A 9601-nucleotide genomic window follows, 5' to 3' on the forward strand; every position below is an offset into this window, starting at 1 on the left:
TGTTACCATATGTAGGACTCAGCTAAACAAAATCCTGCTCTAGAATGCAGAGGGACGGGAGGAGAACCACTCTGTTTCCTTCCTGTCTCTAGTACACATGTGCCAATCTCTTCTCACACACATACCATGTGCAATCCCACGGGCAGGCACAGGAATTTGGCCCTAAAACCTTTTCTCTCCCAAGTTCACATTTACAGGGAAGAGGGGAGACAGGGTCAAGTGAGACCCTACCTGACTGGCTGAGGAAAAAGCAAACATCATCTCTGAAGACAGGGGTGTTTCTGTCCAAGAAGTCACTGGCCAGTTCCACCATAACAGGTAATTCAGTCAGTTCTTCCAGAACCTGGCGGGTCTGGGAAAAGGAGATGTAAGAAAGTGACATATTACATCATGTTTAAAAAATACCAAGTGTTTTGAGCACAAAAAAAGCCTTCTAGTTGCCACACACTGGAAAATATTACTGTCAAAATAGCCTGTGAAAACGAGGGCTGAGTCGTATTTTAATTACTCAGTATACCCACAGTCAAGCTGCACAACAACCCCTGTGCAAAGTGACCCTGCCCCTGGCACCACACAGAGCCTGCCTGTGAGGCCAACTCCTCCCTCACACATAGCCTGGTCTTAAGTAAGTCTCACTTACCTACTACTACCTATATATGATAAAATAGGGGGTGTCCTTCTATCAGACTATGACTGGTATTGCTGAAGAACTCTGAAACCACCAGCTGTATCCAGGCCAAGCCAGACACTTGTTCTGGCTGGTTGATGGATCACTGTTAACACTGTCTTACAGGGCTGGCAAAGCTGAACAAAAAGGTTCTTTTCTGGTCCTTGTAAAGCCATGAACATCCCTGTGTTTTGCAGCACTTCTGAGAGAAGCTCAAGGATTCCTCTGTGAAGCTGCAGAGTACTTTTAATTGCAGTACTATGGGCTGCCAAGCTTCACTTTGGAAAGGCTCCATCTACAGCCATCATGTTTTAACCAACCATGAGGTCAAATCCCACACTGGTGGTAGACACAGTCAGAACTGCTTCTGTCTGGTACAAAGTGAAACCTCTCCTCTGAGCTGGGTAAGCACAGAAATGTCTCTGAGCAGGCACCATCGCCGTCTCTGTAAATAGCAGAGGAGGAAATCCTCCCCTGCTGCAGCATTTGCAGCCTGCTCTTGTTTGTCTCCTCCCCTGCCAACTGTCTCCTACGACAGAGCAGATTTGGGGTTTTAAAGCCTTCCATAGCAATAAAGTCTTAGGCAACATTTTCTTAAGTAAATTCTTCAGCTATTATTTTCTGCTGCTGTTGCTGGGGAACTGAAAGCCTGGTGCATGCAGCTTTCAGAAGGGTCTCCACTCATCAGTGTGCACTTGCACAATCTTAACCTGAACCATAGAATGGTTTGGGTTGGAAAGAACCTTAAGATCATCCAGTTCCAACCCTCTGCCACAGGCAGGGACACCTCACACTATACTGTGTCACCCAAGGCTCTCTCCAACCTGGCCTTGAACACTCCCAGGGATGGGGCAGCCACAGCTTCTCTGGGCACCCTGTGCCAGCGCCTCAGCACCCTCACAGGGAAGAGCTTCTGCCTTATCTCCATCCTGAACTTGCCCTGTTTCAGTTTGAACCCATCACCCCTTGTCCTATCACTGCAGTCCCTGATGAATCGATCCTTAACCTGCTTGACACACACACCACTCTGCCCGGGGCTCAATTCCAGCTGCAGCTCAGGACTCACCGCAACCCCAGCGTGGTAACTTGTCCCACAGGCAATGAGGATTAAACGACGACACCTCTGAATCTCCTTGATGTGATCCTTCAACCCCCCAAGATTTACTGTAAGCAACATTCAGAAAGACAGTCAGGGTGGCCAGGTAGCAGGAATTCCCAAGCTGACACACAGAGTGTCACCATCCCCATCAACCACTTGGCAAAAAACATCCCCAAAAGTGATCTTGCCACCAGCAAGTGTAATTCTGGAAGCACTCCCTGTGAGACAGGCACTTCATCTTACACCAGCATGTTTTAATCATCTCCCATGTCATCACCCACTGCCTCCTCTGTAACTACTGTGAGTAACTCCTAGATACTGAGCCATAAATCTCACTTACCAGTGTAGTCATCAAAGTTGACCCTTCCTCTCATCGTATTAACGACAGATTCTGGCTGTTCAAATATTTCCTTCTGCATAAATGAGCTGAAGTTACCTATAAAAGAAAGAAAGAAACAAAATCTCCTGGTAATTTACATTTTTTCTGTGTACATAGGGAAAACCTTGAACCAGAGTCACTATCAGGCCAGGGGCCAGTCAGGAATTATTAAGCTGATGTTTCTTGTTCTTCCAAAGCATCAGCTCACTGTGAAAGCTAGACTGAAGTTACTAGAATGTGCCAGTCAAGGGTCAGATCTGGAATGGCAAGCCTGCTAGGGATCCATACTGGAAAAATGGATGCCTCCAAGCAGGAGGCAATGCTCTCTGCCCCACAATTCTCCTCTTTATGGTGTTAGCAGCTAGAACCACAGAATGGTTTGAGTTGGAAGCGACCTTAAAGATCATCTAGTTCCACCCCCCTGCCATGGCATAGAGTGCTGATTCATAATGAAGTCAAAGAAATGGATTGCTTTCCTCTTACTTTGGTATATGAAATAAACACAGCAATCTGTGCTTCAGTTTTCATCTTCTCTGCAAAAGGTGAGCCCTAAATCTCAATTACCAGTGTAGTCATCAAAGTTGACCCTTCCTCTCATCATATTAATGACAGATTCTGGCTGCAAGAGCTACCCTATCATTGGAAGTGTTCAAGGCCAAGTCCCAGCAGATGCAATAGAGGGAAGCTGCAGACAAAGTGAACTTTGTTCACCAGGAGGGTAATAAAGCACTGGAACAGGGGCTCAGCAGGCTGGGGGATTTCTGTCCTTGGCAATACCCCAAACCTGACTTAAACAAGTGCCGTTAACACTCTGACCTACTTGGCCCTGCTTTTAAACCATGGGCTCGCCAGGGAGATCTCCAGAGGCCTTTTCCAACCTGGCTCATTCTGTGACTCCAGGGAGGACCCGTGCATCTCCACAAGACTTTACCCTTCATAATCTGCTGAAGCTCCATCTGCAGGGTTTGGACAGCCCGTCCAGGGTGGTCGCCCGCCGTGCGCTTAATGCGGTGGATGGAAAGACGGCCGTCGACCACAGCAGCTACATCATCATCCTCCAGGAAAATCACTCTGTTGGTATGCTCAATGACAGCACTACAAAAGCACACACCATTTGCCATAAGACATCGTTTCTCACAGACAGATGGGGGCTACAGCCCTGTTTATAATCCAACATACAGCTTTTGAGGCAAGAAAGTTGCTCGCGTCAATGGAATTTCTGTTAAAAGAAGGTGGGTTCTGTAAAGTGCATTTCCACACTGCCAATATAACTGGATTTTTTCCACCTAACTCATTATTCTGCTTTAAGAAGAAACGAGGAATTCCTCAGACAAAGCAGCATGTGCAGCACTGGGATCTGACTGTTAGGAGGTAGCAAAAGCAGACAGGAACTTGCTCTAGCACACAGGGCTCGACTGCAGGCACAGGTTCCTTTCTTGCCTTCTGCAGTGAGAAGCCACTGTCCCCATCTGTAAAACTGGGGACAGCTCAGCCACCTCTGAAAGTCCTCAGAGATCAGTGTAGAAGCACCCCAAGGATGAGGTACACCTTTCCCTGCCCGAAGTTTACTTGGGGAATGTCAGCCAGGTTTTAAGCTGTGCTCTCTCACAGCTGATGAAGGCAAGCTGCTCTGAAACACATCACCTCCCTTGTTTAGTAACTTCTGCTCTGACCTTGGGCAAGTCACTGAAAAGCTCTTTAAAATCAGAACCCATTAGTGTGTCCTAAGACCCTCCAAAATGCGTTGAGAGGAGCTGCAGAAGTCACTCATGGCGGTGCTTTTACATTCCATGAACAAGCACTCATGTCCCCAGTACAGAGAAACCCAAAAGCTCTGGGAAGGGCTACCCAGTTAGGCTTCTCTCTCTCCACTGGGATTAAAATAAGCCACCCTTGATGCTAAAGGAATTGCACACATGAAGAGACCTGTGGAGAATCAGCACAATTCTCCTGACAATTCACATCTGGGCTGTTAATTCAGTCAGTGCTCTCTCAGGTTTCCTGTCACTCACCTCAGAAATGTTATCAACAGATGTGCTTGAAGAAGGGTAACACTATTCCACAGCGAGCATTCACCCCTTTAACAGAAACTCTCATCTAATCCTCCTCTGTCTCTCTCAGGGCCGTGGTAACTGGTTCATGTTTGTGAAGGAACAGCCCCATACACAGAGTTTATGTTATCCATAACAAAACCACAGCCACCCCATCTCCTGCTCAAGGCCTCAGCTTTAAACAGGGTACTTTTGCATACACTAAAAGGTTCTGCAACACATTACCTAGCATCAGAAGCAAAGTAGTACTCCACAGCTTTCTCCTCCACAGGGAAAAGGCAGGTGGTGCTGTCCACACGAGACAGGTTGCAACTTCCCTTCTTGTCCTTCCCTAGAAGACACAAGGGTCAGGGACCGCGCGCGCCGACACGCCGGAGCGCGGCCGCAGCATCAGTGTCACCACAAGCCCCACGAGTACCAACATGAAGCAGTATTTAACTGAACAGCCACGATGGGAGAGGGCAGCAGAGCAGCACCCGCCTTTACTGGGCCCCTTCCCAGTTGGCTTGCAAGGCTCTGGATGTGCTTTCGAATCCAGCCTGCAAGTGTAACGTTAGCAGGGAGTTTAAGTTGAGAGGAAAGTATGAGTAAAAGTTCAAATGAAAGCTCATGTGTAGCTCTGCTGGGAGAGGATTCAAGCTGCTTTATAAGCAATCACATTTCCTGATTGAATCTGCCCTGTTTTATCATTTTAAGTTTCTCCTGTGCTCCTGTTTCACTCACTTTCCTGAGGCTGTGGGAAATGGAGCAGGATTGCTCTTTCTTTGTCAGTTATCTCCCAAAGCTGCTGCTTGAGCAAGCACACGTTTCCACTGAGCACAGGTAACCCAAACTGAGTTTTGTCTAGTGGAGCTAATGCTTCCCAGCTCAGGAAATCCATGATTAAGCACCTGGTGTTGTTCCTGAGCTACCAAACACAACCACTGCTTTCTGATCCAACAACTGCACAGCTGGCAAACCGCTGTGAGTCCTACACTATTGCCAGGGGTGGAGATAGGTGGACACAGAACTGAGAGTCAGCTTAGGAGAAACCAGTACTAAGTCTTTAAAGAAGGGTTAGTGTTGAGCAGGGATCCTTTCTGAAGTATTCCAGCAATTCCCTCTAATCCTCCACCTCCTCTTTATATACTTTTTGGTTGCAAAACCCATCAGGAACACAGGTGAGGACCAGAAGACCTACTGCTCTGCACTCACCTTGGACAGAATGAGCTGGTTGTTGTGCAGGGCACGGGAAGAGGTGACAGGGACAGTGCAAAATGTGACGATTGCCAAAGAATAACAACACTCAAGTGACTATTATATTTATTCCTGAAGCCCTCATGTTGTGTTTCACCCACTGGACACCAATCTGATTCAGTGATGTAAGCAGAGCTAATGAGGTTTGGATTCATACTTCTGTAAATGAGAATGTAAAGAAAAACTACTGCTTTCATGTTGATACTCAGTAGGAAAGTTCCACTCAACCAAGAATTTAGAGCCCTGCAGTTCAGTAAATGAGGAAAATAGCTCCTTTGTTGTTGAGTTGAGGCAGGACAGGCTGATTTGGTGGGGAGAAAGGAGAGAGCAAAGGAGTTAGTGGCTGTTCTTCCCCAGCAGCACCCAGGCTTGATCAGAACATGCAGATTTGGTTCTCAAATTAGCACATTCCTCTGCATTGACTTTATTATGTTGCATTGCTTTCCTGTATTGTGGATTCTACCTGGAACGTATGGTTATTGTGCACATGCACTAGAAATACGTCTGACCAAGGAGGAGTTGAGAAGTTCCAGTGAGTATTATCAGCCAATTACAGTTATGTCACCCATGGGTTTGTCCACAGATTGTCCATTTCTCTACAGGCCACCTGGATTTTTGCTCTACAGCACCTACCTCCTATTTACTACAATTTAGAAGCAACACAGACTTAACCTTTCAATCTTTCCCTTTCAAATTAAAGGCTGGAGGAGACATCATGGAGAAGTCACACAGGTATGGTAAAAAATGGGTGAGGGAGCCTTAGTTTTTCAGAAAAGCCTCTGAAAGCTGAGGGACTTTGGTTCTTAAAGCTCCTGGGACTTGTGGTCAACCTGCCTTAATGCTTTACCCTGACTGAAGAGGGGAAAAAGAAACAAAGCCTCATGTAATGGATGCTGGAGAGGGACTCGTCCCAGGGACTGTAGTAACAGGACAAGGGGTGATGGGTTCAAAGTGAAACAGGGGAAGTTCAGGTTGGAGATAAGGCAGAAGTTCTTCCCTGCGAGGGTGCTGAGGTGCTAGAACAGGGTGCCCAGAAGCTGTGGCTGCCCCATCCCTGGCAGTGTTCGAGGCCAGGTTGGACACAGGGGCTTGGAGCAACCTGCTCTAGTGGAAGGTGTCCCTGCCCATGGCAGGGGGTTGGAACTGGACGATCCTAAGGTCCTGAACAGCCGGAGGTTTGTTTCTCCTCCAGCAACAGTGCACAGACTTCTCCTCCAAGCCCACAGACTGCCGAGGGGGACATTACAATTACTTATTAAACCAAGAATCAGATCCTTTCCTCCTCCAGAAGAGCACTCTCCTGCTTCCAATGTGAACTTGGTTCATCGCATCATACTTGTTGGGTTTAGCCTTTAAAGAAATTAAGTATTAAAGGTGCATTAAAAGTGGTTCACCCTGATAAATGAGCAAAGGGAGGGAAGTTCCAGCCTCAGGTCAACCTTACGGCTTCTTCTAGGAGGTGCAATTCACATTTAAAACAGGAGGGAGGATGTAGATTTGACAATGTGAACTCCAGAAGGAATCTCATTCCATGGAGTGGGAGACCTTTGAAGGTCCCTTCCAACCCAAACTATTCTATGATTCTATGATCATTAGCAGCCTCCTAACAGGGTTTCACTGTCTTAGGGGGAGAGGGTTTAAGGTAATTTACTCTTTCCTTCTGTAATCAGAGCAGCAGGGAGCACACAGCACGAGCTGCACCGAGGCATCAGTTGCGCACGTATGCCGAGAGTTGTGTGAGAAGATTTGAAATGGGATGGGTGGACTCATGGGTGGATTTTCCTGTGTGTTGCTCATCAATCAAGAAGAAATTCCCACTCATCTCACTGCATGGAAAGCAATAAGCACATAGTAAAGACACAATGCATATTTGTCTCATTTGTGATTCCTTTTCTAAGGAACTGGAGGGTTTGTCTGAAACTTGGAGTATTAAATTGTCTCTCGTAGGCACCTTCCTCCATTTTTATGGATATTCCATCAAAAGAATGATCCATAGATTGTACAGCTGAAAGTGTAATTGGGGAAAACAAAAACACAAAACACCAAACTTGAGATTATCAGTGCAAAAATAATTACATACATACATTGAGGATTACTGCTCAATATCCAACATCAACCCAGAGTAACCACAGCACAGCTTACTGGTGCCCAGAGAACCAGGCCAGTGACTGTATGGGTTCAGCCTTCTCTGACAACAATAAATTATGGGATCATTTAAAAGAGGAGGGAAAGGACAAGCAATTCTTAAGCCACTTTTCATTTTCAAGGGGGCACCCACGTGTCTACAGTGGTACCACACACATGTGAAAGATGGAGGGACAATGAGCTGTGGGTGCCACACGCAGGGCACCAGCACTCTGCTTGTTAAGAGTCACACTGGGGATAGGGGAAAGGTTTGTGACAGTGAAAAGTTGGCAAAGCACAGACATTTCTGGGCTTGAAAGCAGCCAGGCCTGTGAATGCCAACATGCCACACACAAAACATGAACCCTGGGCAGTGTTCAGTGTTCAAGGCCAGGCTGGACAGAGCCTTGGGCAACATGGTCTAGAGTGAGGTGTCCCTGTCTATGGCAGGGGATTGGCACTATATGATCTTAAGGTCCTTTCCAACCCAAATCATTCCATGAGCTAAGTTTAATAAAACTGTTAACTATCCTTTTACATTATATTCTATTCTACCTCATTAAGATGTGTTTTCCTTGCAACTACTCAACATTAAAGCTTTGATTATACAATAGAAACTAACTTGAGGTACACGGTGCTAAAACTGACTTTAAAAAACCCAAAATCTCTTTTTTGTACTGGTTTCATTTACAGATGAAAGTTTAAAAGTGTAAATATGTCTTCCAAGGATACAACTGCCCATGAAACCCTGAGCTCTCTGTGACTGAAGCCTGGTCCCAGGGATGCTCCCACTTACCTGTCCGGTAGAGGATGGGGATGTGGTCGGTGGAGAGCTTGTGCTCGCTGCGCACCCCGATGAGCAGGGGGCTGCCTCGCCTGCAGGAAGAGATGAAGTTACAGCCCAAAGTGCCTCAAGATTCATCCAGCCCAAAGGGACCACTGCTCTCCAGCACAGCACTAAACTGGGCTGAAGAAGAGCAAGTTCCTCCCGGGTGAGCTGTGGGTGCTGCCAACATGGGAGGCCACAAAAGAGAGTGAAAGAATCTCTGGATAAACACAAGGACATGAGGCATTGCCTCAAGTTTAGCTGAAACTCTGCAGGAGTAACCACAATCCCATGGACACCTGAATCAGGAACTGCTGCTCCCTGCAGGGATCTGCAGACAGCTCTTGGCACCGAAATTCAGTACCTGTGCTAGGTACATGTATGCTTAAACCAACCCAGCTGATGCTGAGATTTAGAAGTGGAGAACTAAACCTCAGCACCAGACTGGCCAAGTGTCAGGTCAAGCAGAGGAAGACTTGTCTGACCACTGCCACAATGGCCACCAAGAAAGATAAGGCAAAACCATCTCCTTTCAAATCTATCACAACCAGAGCCTACAAAACCAGCTATTCCAGAGCAGTTGTGATCATTTTGGGGAATTTTATGTTATGATAAATGGAAAACAAGAGAAAGGAAATGAAAAACAGCAGCCACCTGCACCCCAGCATATACAGCGATGAGAATCACCTCTACTCCTTTATCTTCTAACTTGGGGGGACAAAAGAGTGACATATGGGGTGCAACATGGATGTTCTTTCCCAAAGCAATACCTACCTGGTACCAACTGCTTGACCAGGATAATGAACACTTTTGAACACAAGGGCGAAAGCACCTTCCTGGAACAAGAGAAACACAAACTGTTCATCTCATCCTTACACAGGAAAAGATCAGGTAAAAACAGCACCAGAACTCTGGGGTGTGTGCTCAGGTGTGGTACCAATGACTATGGGTGAGCCACCACGATCTGCTGGCACAATACATTCCTGGTCTTTGCTACTACAGCTCCTGTGTGAGACCCCACTTGCAGTACTGCACAGTTCCAGTGTCTTCAGCATAAGAAGGACATGGAGATGCTGGAGCAAGTCCAGAGGAGGCCACGAGGATGCTCAGAGGCTGGAGCAGCTCCTGTGTGGAGACAGGCTGAGAACACTGAGGCTGTTCAGCCTGGAGAAGAGAAGCTGCTGGAGACCTCAGAGCACCTTCCAGGGTCTGCAGGGGG

At 47.0% G+C, this 9601-nt stretch overlaps 1 protein-coding gene across 1 annotated transcript in view; it reads right to left on the reverse strand.

Moving 5' to 3' along the window:
* The window catches only part of GFPT1 (glutamine--fructose-6-phosphate transaminase 1), a 22203-nt gene that overhangs the window by 6312 nt on the left and 6290 nt on the right, over positions 1-9601 (reverse strand). Inside the window, exons 7-14 of the mRNA XM_010019501.1 lie at positions 9157-9218; positions 8353-8432; positions 7384-7437; positions 4422-4527; positions 3077-3240; positions 2107-2202; positions 1734-1831; positions 232-352 (exon numbers count right to left, since the gene is read on the reverse strand). Of these exons, the coding sequence (XP_010017803.1) occupies positions 232-352; positions 1734-1831; positions 2107-2202; positions 3077-3240; positions 4422-4527; positions 7384-7437; positions 8353-8432; positions 9157-9218 (781 nt within the window). The remainder of the gene's footprint in view (positions 1-231; positions 353-1733; positions 1832-2106; positions 2203-3076; positions 3241-4421; positions 4528-7383; positions 7438-8352; positions 8433-9156; positions 9219-9601) is intronic.

Source organism: Nestor notabilis, unplaced genomic scaffold (assembly GCF_000696875.1).
Source record: "Nestor notabilis isolate BGI_N333 unplaced genomic scaffold, ASM69687v1 scaffold10958, whole genome shotgun sequence".
Taxonomy (NCBI): Eukaryota; Metazoa; Chordata; class Aves; order Psittaciformes; family Psittacidae; genus Nestor; species Nestor notabilis.